At 38.0% G+C, this 19,182-nt stretch overlaps 1 protein-coding gene across 16 annotated transcripts in view; it reads left to right on the top strand.

The window, feature by feature from the left end:
• Positions 1–19,182, top strand: part of KDM6A (lysine demethylase 6A) — a 150,833-nt gene that overhangs the window by 21,425 nt on the left and 110,226 nt on the right. For all 16 annotated transcript variants that reach the window (XR_009280243.1, XM_058861499.1, XM_058861517.1 and 13 more), the window contains exon 3: positions 12,531–12,639. Coding sequence is in view for 15 of the 16 variants with exons in the window: in XM_058861499.1 (XP_058717482.1) it covers positions 12,531–12,639 (109 nt within the window). In the remaining variant the exon portion in view is untranslated. The remainder of the gene's footprint in view (positions 1–12,530; positions 12,640–19,182) is intronic.

Genomic DNA, 19,182 nt, shown 5'->3' with positions numbered 1-19,182 from the left:
CAGTTCTCCTTTTATGTTGAATTTGTGCTACTTAAACACTATAAAATATGTGTGAAAATGGATTTTAGGTAGATGTTGGCCTGACTCACAAGAAAAACGCAAGCACGTTGGACTGTTGAATGTGAAACAAGTGCAGGAGACTGACCCAGAGTCTCAGATCTCCATGCCATTACTGCACAGGAAGAATAAATTTTGACAAATTTATTTACTCCTTCTGTACACTGTGCAGTGTAAGGGCACTGTGGGTGGAAGCCTTGTGGCAGAAAGGAAGATGAAGTAGAGGTTGTATTCCTTTGAGTCTGCTATGTCCCCACACCTGGGAACATAGGGAATTAAAATCAGCACGGGCTTGAAGCTTTGTTTTGATGTTCCACAAAGACTTGAAGTTTTTCAGTCTCACAGCAGAAGAAGTTTGAAATATATTTTCAGCAGACTGGCATTTATGGAGTGCTTTCCATGCACTGGACAGCAGCTCAGGCCTTGCCAGTCAGGAGTTTTCCCTGGGAGCTGCATGCACCTCAGGAGATGCCAGTTCTCCATCTGTGGCCTAAAGACAACGTCAGTATTATCTTTCTTTCACATGTGCAAGTGTTAGTTATGTTTCCAGCCTTAAGCATAAAGGTTACCCACCTCCTGTTGCTTTCACAGGACAGGCTGCAGGAGGTCCAGAATGATGAGGTTTGCTTTTTTTGGATTTTAGAAAAAAAATTTACTTCAGAAAGCAATGAAAAAGAAGCCTTTTGTATTACAGTTGATACTTTATTTTAAAGGCTTTAAAAAGATTGACATTTGGGACTGACTTGCTTGCTGCACTTCTCCTTTTATGATTATTTGAAAATGTCTTTAATCTAAATTTGATACATTTTCAAATGTTCTTAAACTTTCTCACCTTTTTATTTTTTCATCCTCCCCAGACATTCCCTGCAGAGGGATAATCACTTTTTCTCTTAGTGACTGGCATGATTGAAGCCATTATTACCTGGAGATGCTTTGTGTTGGATGGGTGATGGTGGGAGGCTGTTGTGCAACCAGCTGGAGTAGGGATGAAATGGTAACAGTGGAGAAGGTGCTGTCCTTCAGGGTTTGAGTAAATTGTAATCTGCTTTCCTTCTCTGCCATTCCCCCGTGACAGAAGTTTCATCTCTTACTTGGTGTTCCCTCTCACTCCTTTATTCTATCTGAGCTTTCATTTGCCACTCCTCTGGTTCTGCCCAGTGTGCTCTTTAGAACTTAATTCAGTGTCTGGCTCTGCTGTGCTTTATTCAGATTTTTGGGTTGTTTTGCTGTTTCCCTTGTTTCCTCTCTAGGGGAATTGCTTGTTCATGGTGACACAGTGTTTCAGCCAAGATTTTCCAGTGTGTAGTGGAGTGTTTCGTATATTAAGGATGGCAAATGAAATGTGTGTGCACCTTTCCACATACATTTTCTAATAATGATGAATTTAACTCTTTGGAACCAGTTCTTGAAAAAATCCAGTCTTCTGTGGAAATTAGGTTTTCCTGTCTTGTGAAGAGTTCTTGTTAGCTGTGATTGACGCACGGATGTATTCTGTCAATTCAGAGATCTATAATCAGGCTATTGAGTGCTTTGAAGGTGAATTTGTCCTGTAAACAAAGATTACATTAGTGACAGTGAATTGGGAGACAAGGGTGTGTCCTGTTCACCCAAAACCTTGAAAAGGAAGGCGCTCAAAATTTTAGTGTTAAGGAACTGTCCTTTTTATGGAAACTGGGGGTCACAATTTTGGTGCATTTTTTTGCAATGTCAAGTTAGCTGCATTTTGGGAACTATATTGCCTGTAAAACTGCTGAAGTTCATTCTAAGGTTTGGCATTAATGTGTAATTGAAATTGATGTCTGCCACTATGAATAATGTCAGAATTGATCGTTCATCTGAAGGCCCAAGTCTGACAGCTTTAGCTGAAGAGAGAACTTCAGTAAACACCTTCTGTGGAGTGAGTCCTCTGAAGTATGGCTTGTTCATAAAAAAAAACAAACCTTCTCAACAAATTTGATATATAGAATTCAGTTATTTCTAGCATTATATAATTTTAAATGCAAACATTACAGTAATGTATTATAAGGGACTCCTTCATAGGTGTTCGGCGTATGAACCATATTGACGTTGTGGTTTATGAATGGTACCAGCAGAATTTCCTGATGTTCAGTGCTGATCCTCACACCTCTTTTTGGGTACTGTGTCCCATTTCAGATTTTTGGTCATGGCTTTCACACCTCAGTGGGTTTATAAAGTGCTTTCTGACAGTTTGATTGTTCTAAAAATTTTTGGATTTTCTCCTGGTTCTGAGATATGAGCAGTGTTAGTGCTTAGAGATGCTGATTTGGTCACTCTGAAAGTGGTATGGGTGCAACACAAGGTAAATGCTGGGTTAAAGATTTGGGTTCCTTACAGTGGATTCCACTTTGTGCAGTTTGTTAGTCTGCAGATAGACATTTTTAAGAGACAAAGGATCATTAGCTATTTTCTGTTTGGGAGTGATACATATAATGAACATGTATCAGTGTAACAAACAATGAAGTGTAAGGTTTGTGAATTGTGTGTAAATTTTTTATTCAGAGAAGTGCAGAAGGTTGCCCTTTAGAAACAACTATGTTTGGGATGTGTCTTGATTTTCCTAAAGTGTAGTGACTCATTAAAAAAAGGCAGTTTTTTAATAAACTCATAAAATTCTACAGATAATGTTTTGAGGATGAGGAAGCTACTTTTGGATTTTTATTTATTTCATAGTTTTTAACCTTTGCTGTTCAGGTTGAAATACAGTACAACTTTAACCATTTGTTTTTTATAATTAGAGTTACATGTTAAAGGGTTAGGTGTGACTGTATTGAATTGGTGGCTACAGGAATTGGAGTACTGTGCTTTAAGTAGCCAGGATATGTGGTGAGTGAAAGGTAGGCCCAACAGAAGGGGGTATAGTAGTTTTTCCAGGTGTGTAAGAGTCCTTTCAGATCCTTCTGTAGGAAGGAACATCATTGTCAAGATGGAGCTGAGAACTTCTAGTTGAGTCTGCGTTTGTAGTGTTCAGCCAAGACAGATGGTGGTGTGCCCAAACAGCTCAGGCAGTACCCACCTCTAGTGGACTGCATTTTTCCTTTATCCAGCTGCTTGTTTTAAGTCACAAAATCCTCCTTTTCTACCCAAGGTCATACTGTAGATGCAGATGGGGAAAGGATGGCTAGGACAGATGGGGAAAGGATGGCTAGGACAGAGTTCTCTATGTGTAGGTGGAAGCTTTGTGTTTGTCATTCTGCATCTGTCCTGCAGAGAATCATTGTGCTCACTTTTGGCTTAAAAGTGACATTGACTCTGGAGTCTGATACCTATGGCACTTGTGATGAGTATGGACAACTCAAATTTAAATCTTTGTTTTAAGTATAGTGAAGCCTTGAATCTTGATCTTTCTAGATTTAAATCCTTAGTAGATAGTTTTAATGCACTGGAGTTTCTTGTGAATTTTTTGTCCATCCCATTTCTCTCCTATAATATAATTAGTTTCTGACCTGCTGTACTTACTAGGAGCTTCATCCTTTGTAGCTGTCTCTGTTTTCTAGTTCGGTATGGTCCCTAAAAATACATACAAGAGAGATGGAGAATTTGCATTAAGCTTCATACATAAATGTTTTCCCACTTGGTATTTTTTAAAGTCCATCTGTATATTTGATGTCAAATTTGATACGGCTTGGGAAGCATTATTTAAGAAGGAGATCTTACATCCGGCTTCAGGGAAATGTTAATGAAAACAGTCTGTGGTGACAACCTGCATGGCTGTTTACCCTGCAGCTCCAGGAGTCTTTAAAATGTTTTGCCTCTGACAATTTACTATCAGGTTTTATTTATCAGTAGACTCTGCTGGCCAGTTCCCAAGCAGTGTTTTGAGTATATTGTCATTTTAGTTGGTGTTTAGTGCATATTATGATGCAGATGCATACTAGTAGCTAAAATAATTTGTACTTGGGCTTTGTAGTACATAAATGTAAAATCTGAAATCTCTATGAATATACTTTCCCCCACCTGTTACTGCCACATAGCAGAAATAAGACATTTATTCTTTCCTGGAATAAGGTTTACCAGCTCTGCCATTCAGAAGTGGTGCTGCTCATTACCTGTGGATTGTATCCAGAGGATTGTACTCCTCTTCCTCACTGCAATTTCTTCTTGTTCAGATTGTCACGTGAGGGGGGAAAAGGTGAGGGGTAAGGCTGGGTGTTTGCTGGCATTAGCAGGCAAGAGTTACAGCTCTTGATGGGAATTATGGTGCTTTTCAAGGTGTTTTCTTTGCATGAAGTTCTCCTGCAAAACATTTTTCTATGCAGGCTAGTTTTCATGCACATTTGATTCTGTTCCAGTGTTGCTCATTTTTATATGTGAACATAATTGTGTAAGCATAATCAAGCAGCCACAGAGGAGAAAATATGAATGGCTGTGGGAAAAAGGAACATGATACGTGGACTGTACCTATGTGGGAGATTTCAGTGATGTGATGGAAAATCATTGGGGTGGACCCTTCTGGTGCACTGGCTGTGATAACTGAAAGTATCAGCATTGTGAGACTCCTTGAAATAGTGATATTTCAGTATTTAAAACCAGGTTCATTCCATTTAGATTTTTATCCTTTGTGTCTTAATATGCCTTTACCATTTCTGTATCTCCCGTGGTGCTGAAAATTCCACACTTCCCACCCTATTAGCATTAGTTTTTACACTTTCTTTATGAAACAGCTCCTGACCCATTTTCACTTCCATTCTTCTAAAATAACTCATCATTTCCTTGTATTTTCAGACTAAGCTACCAGCAATATTATTTCTGAGTACCAGGCCACCTCTAGTGCTTGAACCCTTTTGGGACTAAAGTTTAGACTGGGCAGCTTTAGCAGGAGAATTGGTGGTAGCTTTTAAATATTTTTTAATAGTTTCCTTTATATATTGCCTTGTATTCAGACAAGGCAATATATAACACAGAAAAATCATTCTGTTTAGTCTGAGAGGTATTTTCACAAATATATTTGTTGTGTCAGTCTTGGTAGACATTGTCTTGTGCATATGTATGTACATTGTTCTCTGTTTAATACTGCTTTCTTTCAAGCTTCTTTATTCTTTGTTTCATTGGCATTCTTACACTTGGTGTCTGATAGTTACATTTCCAGAGTGTTACATTTCTAAAGACTTGTGTCCAGATCCAGAGTTATTTACATAAATAAGTTATTCAGATCCTTTTTTCCTTAGGTAAAACAGGCAGCTGTTAATGCAGATTCTGGCTTTATTTGCGGGAGGGTTTCTGTGTTTGGCTGTATTTTTCTGTGTTGATTTTAATTATATTTCCAAAATAATTTACCCAATGAAAACAAAACCAGTTATTTAATTATTGTATCATACCTTACCTAAAGTCTGTATGGCACCTTGCAGATTCCTAAATAAAACTGGTTTAACATTAAAAAAAAAGTTAAGTTTGTCTATCAGTGTTAGCTATATAAATGTTCTGAAGTATGACATGCCACACCTCATTTGTGATGATCTGTATTGGTATAGGTGAGAATTGCTAGAATAAAATCAAATTTAGTGGTCTTAAATTTTAGTGTGTGGTGAACTATTCATGAGCTTGAAAAATTGCTAAATTAAGGTGCTGCAATTCTACTTGAAATAGACTTACTGTGGTAAAAATAGGCAAAAAGATGTTCCTATAGTCTCAGATAAGAATAATGTTCCAGTTGCCTATGAAAAAATCTACTGGCACTTGGAAAAAAAAAGAAAAGTTGCTTGTGTTTGTTTGGGTTTTTTGTAAAGGTTAACTGTAACGGATTTTAAATGATGAAAATCCATATAAAATTTGCCATTATCTCCTGAGTCACCTGATGATGAAATATTTTCAGGGACAGAATAGAGATGATTCTGTTTGCTAATAATTTAGAACTTCTAGAAGTGATGTAAGTGTTGTGTGTATGTACATAGACATTGATATTTGTAAGTTTATTTGACTGTATTTTAAAGAAATAACGAGAGGATTGCATCTTCCAGGTGGACTTAGAATTAATGCAGTCTGATTCACCACCTAAGCTCAAGTCAACAATTTTTTCATAAAATCCAGTTGGTTATGGACACTGTCAGCTGCAAAGGACTAAGCTTCCTGTATTTTATGTATGTTAAACTATTTTTAATACGTAAACTATTAAGTTTGCATCTGTCTGACAAAACACTTGTCAAGAATGTCTTGTAAGTGTTTTGTATTCAGGGGAGGCAAGTCAGGTTTTTTACTCTCCACTAAAATGTCACTTTTCTCCATTTAATCATTGATATGCATGTATTCTGTTTTGTATTCTGTTCTGCAATTCTGTTCTTTCTATGAAGCAGTATCCCTCAGTTTTCAATGATAATTGAGTTCATGTTAATTTTCCCTTGTAAGCTTAGCAACCTTGACCTTACTTCTGCTGCTTACTATGTCATCTCTCGTCTACCACAGACATCATTTGAACAAGAAATATTTGTTACATCTTCAGTATAATCTGGAAGCACAGTCTTAGACTACAGCAGTGTCTTTTAAAGAAAATTCATCTCAGTTGTGACCATCAGGCTGTGCATGTAGCTCATGTGTGCAGCTGCTTTTCTTTATTGCCTGCGCTGTTCATTCTTGTATCCTATTTCATGAAGCATTAGTCGTAAGAAAATAAATCAGCTAAAATTGGTGATAGATTTCTTGAGAAATGTTCGAGGAGGATCGGTTTCTGTTGTTCTGTGCTAATTGTCCCTGAAATGATAAAGACTTTGGTCCTAAGTGTTATTAGCAGACTAGAATAAGATCACAACATTCCAATATGCCGTAGAAATTTTGCGAGAATGAAGTTACTGAAGAGGCCAGTTCATGTTTTTCCTTCTTGAGGCCCAAATGTTTTGGGGTCTGAACATATTTGTGTCCAGCAAGCTGTACTTTGAGCACTCTTGCTGAGGCTTTTGAAATAGTATAGTTCATACATGAAATAGAAGGAGAGTAAAAGTGTGAAATTGAGAGAGAAATTTTATAACATAATATGAGCATTGCAAAGACAGAGCATATAAAGAAGCTTTGAAAGCTGTAGTGGGAATTGCTATTGAATAAGAAAGTAAAGGAATTTAAGGATATTGTGCCAATACATAATATGAGAGCCTTCAGTGGAGGATCTGCTGCATTAATCTAGGTTATCTTCAATCAAATAAGAATGGTGTGCTTTTCTCTGCAGAAGTAAATGAGATGTTCTTGTAAATCAGCTACAGCTCAGAAGGTGATGTGTATCCAACCAGTCATTGATGGGGGAAAAATAGTTTTAACTTCTGAAGAATTCAGGCGTGTCTTTCTGCTTAGCAAAAGTGAGCTCTGCTGACACCCACGTTTCTGCAGTGCAGGAGCTGGAACTTCACCAGGAGGTTCTCTGGGCAGTAGCAAATTGTTGTCATTGTTATCAAATCAGGTGAATTGTGGCAAGGAGGAAGGGATGGAAAAACAATCCTTCCAGAGCCTCCTCAGTGGTAGTGCGGGAGGGAGAAGGAGCACATGCACACTTGAGCCTTCCTGGTCTGTAGGTGCCCCTTGGACTGAGCAGTGTGGTAGATGTGTGATTGTGGCCCCAGTGGCCAGCTCTGCCCACATGTCCACTTGGTTTTCCAGAAGGATAAAATATGAGCTAATAACATTCTGTTTCTAACCATCACTGTAGAGTGTATTTTGTTTGTCAAGAGCCTACTGAGGTCTCCCTCTCCAATTTTCATGTGGAATCTCTGTTCTCATTACCTGCTCACAAAGCCCATCCAGTTGGGTCACTGGAGGCACAAGAAAAAGAAGCAGCAACTGTTCAGTTTTGTCACCCTCCAGTTTATCTACATATACAATAGTGTTTTATGTTGTGAAATAGAAGGTTTTAGGAACTTCTTGAAGCTTTGAATTTGTGATTCTACACTATATTGTCTGCATTGAAATGCAGTGTTTTTCTTGAGTAGTTAATTTATTACCCATTAAAATTCAAATAATTACTTTCACTGTATGTTACTGCTCGGTTGTTGCCATGTTAATATTCAGATTGCTGGCTTTTTGGCTCCCTGTAGTTGCCAGGTTTTTTTTCTGATTGAAGTAAAAATTTGCTGACTCAGCGTACTCTGCCATTTCCATATCATTAATATATTAAAGAATTAATAGTTAATATTTTATCACATTTGGCCATTTAGCCCTGCTTACTTTCATTTTGGTCAGTCATGCTTGTCATGATTCAGAAAGGATAACGTCACATTATCTTCTTCAGAAATAATCTGAACAAGCTGTATTGATTTTTTTTTCCTTCTTTTTTTGGTACAGTTGTTTAACAGTAGTTTGAATTTGTGCTGTAAAATACAAACAGTTGCAACCAATGATAATGGTAAAGCTTTTTTCTTCATATTAATTTAATTAGGAATAACATTGTCTTTTTTATTTGTAAAGCAGAGCTGTAATGTTTCAGCTTCTGGATACAATATTTAGAATTCTGGTTTTATCTGTTGGATTTATCAGTTAGATTTGTTTGGGTTAGGTATATTTATTTATTTTGTTACGGTATATTCTCAACTCTAGGGTCTTTCCTTCATGAAATGACATTATATTAGTAATGGCCAAAACTGACATTTAGTTTATTGGGCTGGTTTTGTTTGGTTGGTTTTTTTGTGGGGAAGGAATGGTTTTAAAACAGAGGGAAAAAATAATCCAGTTCCTTATCCATTGGAATAATAAGCAGGGAACACACAAGGAAGGGTCTGGTAGTACATTTGAAAGGTGATTCTATAGAATTATTTCTTCCTTTTGTGGACAGATTTTGCTAGTGTTTTGTGAGTTGGTAAATACACTGAGCCTTTTTTTTTCACTGTACTGTATTTAAAGATGTCCTAAGAATTGATAGCTGGATCTGTGCAATCAGGATACCCCCGGTCATGAACTATGATGTAATAAGAGGGAATTTGTGTGGCAGCAGTGTATTACTTCAGTTGAAGGTGGCAAACAACATGAATATTGTTACTTTTTTAGTGTTGTATAAGCCAGTTTCTTTTCCTGCAGCCATTTCTGCATTGGTTTCCTGCTTCTGCTCTGGTTGCCACACTGCGATGCAGCTGTGGCTGATTATTTTGCCAAATTCCTAAATTCTTCAGGTTTCCCTTTTATCTTCTTCAACAAAGGGAAGGAAGTGTATGGTGATGTGTAGCAATCTTCCGTTTCATTTCAGGGTCTTTCTCTTTCTTGTAAATTTGTCAATACTGACAATTCTCAAGGCTGACTCCATTGAATGCACTTACAGATCCATACAGTGTGGAGAAATAACAATGCTTAAAAACCTCAGGGGTTTTTAACTTCCTTAGAATTCTTAGTGTCTCAGGATAATTTAAATGTGTTACACAAGTGGTGCCATGGATGGCCTTTGAGTTAGAGAACCACTAAAATGAGATCTTTGATTGTTCCTTCAAAGGGAACATATACAGATACATGCTGTTGTGACCTCCCTTTTGCATCCATTCATTCAACAGAGACAAATTCTTACCTGTGCAGAAAAATGCTTGTTAGTTTCTAAAGATCTTTGTGGATGGGTCTGATGGGGGAGAAAATTTCTTGACCAAAACCAAAGTTGGAGAAGTCTTTGCCTGGTGCCTCTGCCCTGACTACTGTGAAGAGCAAGAGCCACACGGTGATCACCCTGCTCTTCCTCCAGAGACCCAGGGGCTGACTTGGTGTTCCTGCCAAGGAAATAACACTTGCATTTGGTTTCTGTTTCATTTTGTTAGAATATGCTGGAAGAATTTAAAAAATCCATTTTTTAAACAGCCTTCCCAAGTTGAGTTTGCATAAATATGAGTGTGTTGCTGATTATGTTGCAAACCAGTTAGAGGTCAGTGGAGAGGGTTTGCTTTAATGGTGTAATTGAATTGTTCTTACAGGAACAGATAACTTACAGTTAGCTGTGGCTGAAAGGGGAAGTTCTGGTGTCTTAGGCCTTGCCTTTTGCTGGCATCAGTGAGATGGCTTAGCAGTATCTTAAGTTTGTGTTCTAACATAACGGGAAAATCCGCCTTGTTGAGAACTGCTCTGAGCTGCGTGAAAGGCTTGGGCACAGTTTTTTACAACCTTACTATAGACAGTGCTTCAGATATGTGTGATGTGTCTTTTAATGAGGATTTACTTACAAAGGGGCTGTGGGAACATTGAGGGTCCCCAAACACTTAAATGTTAAAGTGTATGTGATTTATAATTTCTTTGAACATCTGTACAGAAAAATCCTGTTACATTTGTTCATAAAGTCAAGTTTTCTTTAAACCCCTATAGCCTAACTCAGGAAGTAAACTACCCTAGATTCCTCTCCCATATTTACTGTAGCCTACCAGTTGTGGTGGCAATTTCTGTATGGTCTAAATTGCAAAAGACAAAATACCAACTTCAGAAAATATCAAAATATTATTCTTTTCTTCAGCAGCTGCAGCAGGTATTGCAAATCATCATCAGAAGAGAAGCCTATCTACAAAAAGTAACATTAGGGGTACCATCAAAAATGTTGTTATGATTTGTACAAATCAAGAGGTGAGACCAAAAAGTGGAGAGGGGAAGCAGAGTGCCAAAAACAAGGTTCTGCACTAAGATAATTGCACACGGGTTCAGCTGGTGGACCTGATGTTAAGTCAGTACATACACTAGTAGTGATCTTAAGAAATGTACTTTAGACTTGTGTGATTTGCTTCTGATATTTAGGGATGATATTTTTTTAGATGAAGAATTGACTGACTGCAAGAGGTGTTCAGAGTGATGGGAATAAAATTAAAGGAGCGGTAGAAAAGAATTGCAGTCCTTCCGCTGCAGTGTGCGAGGGCAAAGCTTGCAGTGCATGAAGGAAAAGGTCTGCAGGAGATCTTTGAGACACAGGCAAATACACATCTAAATTTGGTATCTTCAGAACATGGCCAAATAGCCACAGTTTGAAATAAGTACTTTAAATTTATGTGAGCATATTTCATATTTCATTAAATCATTTTAATACCACATGTACACCTGCAGTTCTGTAGCAGCATAGCTTTGTTTTGATTCATGGGAACTTTGCCTCTTAGAACAGCCATAAAATAAGTCTTTCTGGACTTGGAAGTAGGTGAAAGTATGTGATTCACTTCAGTTTTGGGATACAAACTGAGGCCCACTCAGAACAGATTAGATCAGTAATTGGGTTCTCCACAGATGTGTTCTAACTGCTTCCTAACATTTTCCTCATTTTATTTTTGGCATTTTTCATTTCGGTGATTAATAAAAGTGTACTCAAAGTAAATTATAAACATGGGCAAGGCTACTGATTTAAATATTCAGCTTGATTTCCTCACCCTCTTTTGAATATTGAGTTTTAATAAAATCTCTTGAGAAAGCTCCTCATTTCACAGAATCACAGAATCAGGATATGCTGATTTGGACGGGAACCGCAGTCTTTGATTACTGTCATGTAATAACGTCAAGAAGTTTGTAATTGCAACCAAATTTGAAAAATGCACCATAAACAGGTGAAATTCATAGATTATCCATCTGGAATAAGAGTTTGTTGGAAGGCTGTCTGGCTTTTGAGAACTGTGCTGGTGCAAAGGACCTTCCCTCATTTACATTTGTTCAACTGCTTCAATTGAATGGTTAATAACTTTAGAAAGTTAGGAGAGTGATTTTATTTATTTACTCATTCCCAGAGTGTGAGCAGGGTCAGGAGGTAAATAGGGCCATGAGCTAAGGATGTAATAGGTTAAAGATCATGGCAATAACGGTGAACAGAAGGTGTAGTTCAGTTGTTAAAAATTTGTGTTCATAGCACAGAACGTTCTTTGCTTCTGTGTGTGTCAGAAAAACTTCTGGGGCAATTTTTCTCAAACCAAAATTAATTTCTAATTGGATTACATTTTTGACTTCAGCTTTTCTTAGTCTACAGCAGAAGGAAGTAACTTATTTTACAACATGTTAGATGTGGAAAGAATTAGATCTTGAGAAACACATATGAAGATGTGTAAATTGCATAAGGAGACATGTTGAGGTAGTGTGTACTTCAGTTTAGCAAAAACAAGGGAAATGACCTTTAAATGAAAAATTATTTCTTTAGGGAATAAAGCAACACAATGAGAATAAAATCAGAGAGGTTTCTTTCTTGCAGATTGGAAAGAATGAAATCAGTGCTTTTGTATTTCATTGATTTTAAAATTAAAAATTGGCACGTAAGTTAGAGGCTTGTTTTGTGTCGGGGAAATCAAATGCCCACAGATAAACCAGAGAAAATTTCTGCTGTTCATTTGTTGTCAATTTGCATTAGAATCAGTGAGCTTCTAAATCTGTTCTGTCTTAAATTTCTTACATTAAATGTCTTACATTTCTTCTTTGAAAAATGATGCTGACTTTGTTATTGAGAGTGTTTGTAGACCTTGTCTTTAAAGCTAATAAAAATATTTATTATTTCTCAGAAAATGTATTATTTGCTTTAGTAAAATACAGAGTTTTGAAAACCTTGTGTTTCTTTTTCCCAGGCTGTTCGCTGCTATGAATCGCTAATTTTGAAAGCTGAAGGAAAGGTCGAGTCTGATTTCTTTTGTCAGTTAGGTCACTTCAACCTCTTATTGGAAGATTATCCAAAAGGTAAGAATTTTTAGTTCTTCTTATAAATGTCTTTGGAGAATTGTTTTTCGGTGTAGGTGACACAACAGAATGAAAAACATTGGGCTAAGTCACTGTTTTCTTGGTGTGTACTGTATTTCAGAGCCCATAAATGAATTAAGACTGGTGATGTCTTTATAAGAACAACTTGATTCTTTCTTCTTGGTTTTTTTGGGGTTTGGTTTTTTTCCCTTTGTGGTTTTTTTTTTTTGTTTGTTTGTTTTGTGTATTTTTTGGGTTTTTTTGATTTGTTTTTTTTTAATGAAAAACAAAAGCCCAACTCTCCTGGCTCAGATGTGGATATAAGGTTGGGTGGCAGGCCCAGTGTCTGATGCCTGTCTTTCAGTGATTGTGGTGTGTGGGTGAGAGCTGGGTAGAACAGGACAGAAAATTTACTTTTTGTTCCATGGGATGTCTTTTCTCATTGTTGTTGCTTTTTAATTTTAACATCAATGCAGTTGTGTTTGTGTAGGGAAACAAACAACACCCCCACCCTGAAAATGTGTGCTCCCCTCCCCACACCTTTTTCCAACCACACAAATACTGGTTTACAGTTTCCTAGGGATGCAGAAATTGAGATGAGCTATAACTGAGGGCAGTTCAGAAGCACTGCTTGGTGACTCAGGCTGGCTGTGAGCTGTTTGATAACAGTGTGTCTGTGGATGCATTGGTTCTCTGTCTGACATTAAACAGTGTGAGTTTGGCTTCCTGGGCCCTTCATTTCTAAAATGAGAAACATGTAGATTTGATGCTGCTCAGGAGGAATTTGCAGGTATCTAAATTCAGTCTGTAAATTCAGAAGGGTTTGAGTGATAGAGGCATCTGTCTGGTACCTCATCCCTTCCAATGAGTGTGATATAACCACTGATGTTTCCAAATCCAGAGGCATGGGGAAACCTGCAGGGAGCAAGGCAGTATGCTGTGTAAAATTTAGGGAAGAATAGTCTGATCCTGTGCTTTAGTTTTGTTTTAAGAAAATTGTGCCACTCCCTCTGCAAACAAATTTACACCACTCTTTCTCATTAGCCTAATAAAGCTAGGTGTGAGTGCAGTGTGACCTGGGTATATTTTGCATAGCAAAAACAGCCCGGGATTATGGACTGACCTGTATTAACTCTGCTTTTGGGTTGATAACAGTTGAGAGTGACAGGACCAGGTGTTGCTGTGGATCAGAGGCAGGGTTTATTGATGGGGCATCTGCTTTGTACTCTGCATATGGTTTTAAAAATAAGCAGTAAAAATCCAATTGATGGATGAAAATACCAGTTCTCCAGAAATGTAAAAGAGCATTAGCAAAACAATGTGAGAAGAAACATTAAGCCATTAAAAATCTGAATTAAAGTACTTAATGCTTTCTTAGATGCCTATTTAAAGTCACATCTGAGTTATAAAAAAGCCTCAAGAAGACAAAAAACATTGTTAGTTATGGAGTATTTAAAAAAAAATTGTATGTATTTTCGAAGTATAGTAGTAGTTGAAAATACTGGAGGAATTTTAATTGATATAAAAAGGGGAAAAAAAAGTTGGTTTTTTTTTATTAAGTGAGGGACATATGTTCCTGTTCACTACAGTTTTTGAACTCTAGTACCAAAGACTGTAAAACTGTTCCCCTCAATGCACAGTCACAGGTGTTCTATGACTAATTTACTACTGCTATTTGAAAGAAGTAAAATGTTTGTGTTCTATTATAAAGTAAAAATAAATTTCATTACATCATAAAAATTTTGTTACTTTAATTATCATACATTCTAATTGCATTATAGTTAAATTTTGTATTATTTAGAACAGAAAAGTAAACAGATTTCAGAATGTTTTGATGTCACTAGTATATATTTTACCCAGATTTTAAGTCCTGAAGTTCCAGAAGTGTAAAATGCTGAAGGAGCATGGTCTTCAGAACCATAAATCTGTGTAGTCTGAATTTAGTCGTGGACAAAATTATGGAGAAGTCAGTGTGCTTAATAAATTGGATGTAATTAATAAAATATCACAAGATATAGCAGTATGTATAATGCTCCACAATTTCTTTTTCCCTTGAAAGCTTGTTACTCAATTAAATACCTTCAATAAATGTGTGCACCTTTGTATATAATGTCTGAAGTGTTTTTTATATAGGCAGAAGTGATAGTATTGTTTAAAAATGCTTGCAGTGAGGTTTGTGTGCTCAGTTTGTGTGAGCTGACTGTAGAACTGGGATCAGTGGTCAAGATGAAGCAATGCTGGGATGATGGGAGATCTGGGTTTCATGTTGGTAGTTTCTGCTCTTTAGATCTGTCTCATTTTTTTCACAAACACACTGGCAGTGAAGGATCATGCAGCTGGGTGCATTTTGTTGCATGTTTTTAGTGTTTTGACGTAGCTAATACCTTCTTCTGAATATACTGAGACTGTAGGTCATTTCTTTGTGAGAGTTAGGAGTTATCCATAAGAGGCATCTTGAGAAAAAGTCATGGTGTGTTGCATCATTGAAACTCACATTTTTGGTGCTAATCCTGCCCTTGCTGCATGTGCTCACAGGATATCAGTGAGGGGCAGGCTACCTCTGAATGTGCAGTAGGCTGATGCCTGATTCTGAAGTCTGTTCAGCTTTATCTTTTTTTAATGAAACCTGTTAAATATTGTAAGTTCCCTTGAAGTGCAATATGTTTTCTGTCACTTGTAGCCACTGAATTCCAAAATCAATATGCTTTTATTTTTCTTCTTTAAAAAGAAGTACTTGTTTCCAAGAAAAGATTTGAGTTCACATCAGAAATCACTGGATGAGGTTATTTCTTCTCAGTATTGTACCTGTGCTTAGACTGGAGTATCAGTGCCACTGGTAGCCTTTAAAAGATGTGAAGCTGCTCTGCAGGTTACAGTTTTCCCAAAATGCAGTAAGTTTGAGTTGCTGTCTATAGCTAAAGGATTTTCTCTGCAGCCTTGGAATGGAGTTATCAGGTGATGCTGGTAGGAGAAGGTCCTATGCAAGGGATCAGCCTTTTTGCAGATTTTGAATCTAGCGAGACACTGACTTGTATTCAGACAATTATCACCAAGATTGCAGATGGATTGGTTTCAGCTTTGCCTGCATGTTCAGGCTGGGTTCTGCACTCAGCTTTCATTGTATTGATTGTGACTGATCAGAATTCAACTTTGGGATTTCCTAAAATGGGAACATTGACTCCTCCTGGTGAAAAATACTTAATTTCCTCAGTCAAATTTTCTTAACTCTAATCTGATTCTTCCTCCTTATATTTTTGACAAGGCAGCTATTCCCCAGCTGTTGCATTGTTTCGGAGGTTCCCAAACCTCTTGTTGCCTGGGCATGCCCTGAGTGGCACCCCCGTGTCTGTGGGTTGCTTTCTTTGTGCTGGCACAGCTGAGCCTGCAGCTGTGTGGGGAGCTGATCCGACTGAAAAATAACCCCACACAAAAATGCCATGCAGATGCCCCAGAATGCGAAACTTCAGCCTTGGGGTTTTGCTGGAGGAGGTGGATGAGTTGTCATGGAGGCCTTTGAATGCTGGGAGCATGGCTGAATCCAGTTAGGACTTCTGGTGTGGACCTGTGAACTGTTTGCTGCTGGATTGCTCCAAACAAATGACTTTTACCAAATTGTTGTTCTCTGGGCTTGAAAGATACACATGTTCTACCAATAGTTGGAGTTTCATGGCTTGTTTCCATAAGCAATAAGGAATGCAGATAGTGATGTTTTAAGGTTTAGGTTCTAGCTGACTTGAGTTCTAATTGACTGCTGTTTAATGAGCTCGTGAATTGACATAATCTGTGTTTTCCTTAGGGAGCTTTATTTTGCAGAAGGGTCGCATGCATTGACCGTGTTCATTCTGTGACTTGGAGGACAGCTCACAGTGGCACAAATGGAGATGTGCTTTAATAATTTGCCTCCTTGAATTGCTGTTCTCTAAGTAAAATTCCTGGAAGTAGAAAATGCTGTTAATGAATGAATGGTTTGAGAAAAACGTGGAATTATTTGTGTCACAGTTACTAAAACACAATAAACACTATACTGAAATAATTCTTACTGTTGTACTCAAGTGGTAATCTCATTTTTAAATGTTCTATGTCAGAACAGTTTTAGCAGTATTTATTTTGATTATTGATTGTGACTGCTTCATCAAAAATACTAATAAAAAATATTTAGAGTTATTTATAAGATAATGTTCATTAGTTCAGGGACATTTTTTTAGTAATCATTAATCTGACATTTAAAACTGTACTAAAAAAAAACCCCAGAATGTAAATTGAGTAGCTCTTTTATTACAATGCAACCTAAACCCAAAATTTAAACACTTTGATCTTTTGTAAAGTTGTTTGGTTGTGAGAAACTCCCAAATTCAACAGTGTTTATGTGTTCCTTTGTACTTACAGTTCCAGCTCTGTAGGGAATATCTCTGTGGTGGTTAACGTCTTTCAGAAATTTGAAAGGAAGTATTGTTATTGGGAAGCATTTTCATGTGCTGTGCTCTGAGGTGCAGCCTAGTAGCGGTAATTTTATAAAATATAAGGGAGAAGTTCACAGCATGGACAGGATTGTGCTGATTCCTGCTGGGCTGTCTTGTCTTACTGATGAGTCCTGAAGAACTAGAATGAATGAAATAGCTTGAATGAGTCAAGGAAGAGATGACTGTTTCAAATAAGTGTGATATTTAGGTTTAAGGTTTATTTTGTTGTTTGTAACTGGTGCTAACTGGTAGAATTTGAGTTGCTTCTATTTAGAGCTGTTTAACAGAAACCTGAAGACGAGATAAATTTTGGGTGGTTTAATTTTGGGTGGTTTAAACCATTATGTGAAATTTCTGTAGAAAGAAGGAAGCTTAGAACATAAAAATATTTTTTTTATAAATTGTTTGTATGTGGAGCAGAGGTTAGCAGTCAATGGTTTTATTATAAAATATACCAGAACCATGTTTTTGACTGGTTGTCTGAAAATTTTCACTTTGGACAGTGTTCTAAATAAACACTTAATTGCTACACTTTTTTTGTACACTTTTTGTTTAATACAGTCTTGGAAGTGTTTTTGAGCTTGATGAGAATCTTTTGGATTTCTTCACTGGTTCTCAGTATTTTAAGACTTTAGTAGCGTTCAAGTTCCAAAGGATTTCTTTAACTGTGAACTTGTCAAACTCTTGTATATCTTTCACATTTAATTTTTTATGGGACAGTGGGCTTCACACCACTTTGCTGCTGCATTACATTTCCAGATGAGGATGTGGAGTTGTTAATAAAATTTCTTAGAGGACTATTTGATGATTTTTATGTCTTAAATCTATGCTTGTGTTGCTTCTGTGTGTCAACCTTCATTCTGTGTTAAAAGGAAGTCATGCTTCAGGCTTCTTTGATTGTCTCTTTGGTACTTAGAGTACAAATCTCTGGAGGAAACAGAGAGCAGCATCTGCCTGAGGCCTTAAAACAAAAGACCTGCGTGGCATTTTGCTGCTCTCACTTCCACATTTTTTTGGGTTATTACAGAATCCTAGAATCATGGAAGTTGGAAAAGACCTTTAAGATAACCTAGTCCAGCCATTAAGTCAGCAGTGCCAAGGCCACCACTGGACCACTGCAAGACATCTACATGTCTTTTAAATACCTCCAGGCATGGTGACTGCACCACTTCCCTGGGCAGCCTGTGCCAGTGTCTGACAACCCTGTCACAAAAGAAATTTTTGAAATATCCAATCTGTATCTCTCCTGGTGCAACTTGAGGCCATTTTGTTTGACCTGTCAAGATTTGTTGCTTGGAAGCAGAGACCAGTTGACACCTCACCTCACTACAGCTGCCTTCCAGGTAGTTTGTAGAAGGCAGTGAGTTCCCTGAGCACCTTTTTTTTCAGGCTGAACACCCCCTGCTCCCTCAGCTGCTCCAGACCCTTCCCCAGCTCCATTGTCCATCTCTGGACGTGCTCCAGCAGCTCAATGTCCTGCTTGTCCTTAGAGGCCCCAAAGTAGATGCAGGATTTGAGGAGTGGCCTCACCGGTGCCCGGTACAGGGGACAGTCACTGCCCTGGTCCTGCTGGCCACACCATTGGTGACACAGGCCAGGTGCCATTGGCCTCCTTGGCCCTCTGGCTCATGTTCATCCAGCTGGTGACCCCCACTCCAGGGCCTTTTCCACCAGTCACTTTCCAGCCCCTCTTCCCCCAGCCTGGAGTTGTTGTGACCCAAGTGCAGGACCCAGCACTCGGCCCTGTTGAACTGCAGCCCTCGATGTCCTTGTCCAGGTTGTTGATGAAGATCCCAAGCGGGAGTGACCCCCACACTGAGCCCTGGGGAACACTCCTGGTGACCAGCCACTGCCTGGATGTAATTCCATTTCCCACCACTCCCTGAACCTGGCCATCCAGCCAGTGTTTACCCAGCAAAGCCAATTCCATTGGCTCAACCTTAGAATTTTCTCAACTTTTGATGTCTTTAATTTTATGGCAGAGCAGTTTTCATCTTGCTAGGTTAAAACACCTTGGTGGGTAAAACCTGTACTATATTTAAGCTATTTCTGCAACCTGCATATATCTCTTAGGTGTATAATG

This window comes from Poecile atricapillus, chromosome 1 (assembly GCF_030490865.1).
Source record: "Poecile atricapillus isolate bPoeAtr1 chromosome 1, bPoeAtr1.hap1, whole genome shotgun sequence".
NCBI classification, from domain to species: domain Eukaryota; kingdom Metazoa; phylum Chordata; class Aves; order Passeriformes; family Paridae; genus Poecile; species Poecile atricapillus.
The sequence above is the reverse complement of the archived record's forward strand: the minus strand, read 5'-3'. Positions and strand labels throughout refer to the sequence as shown.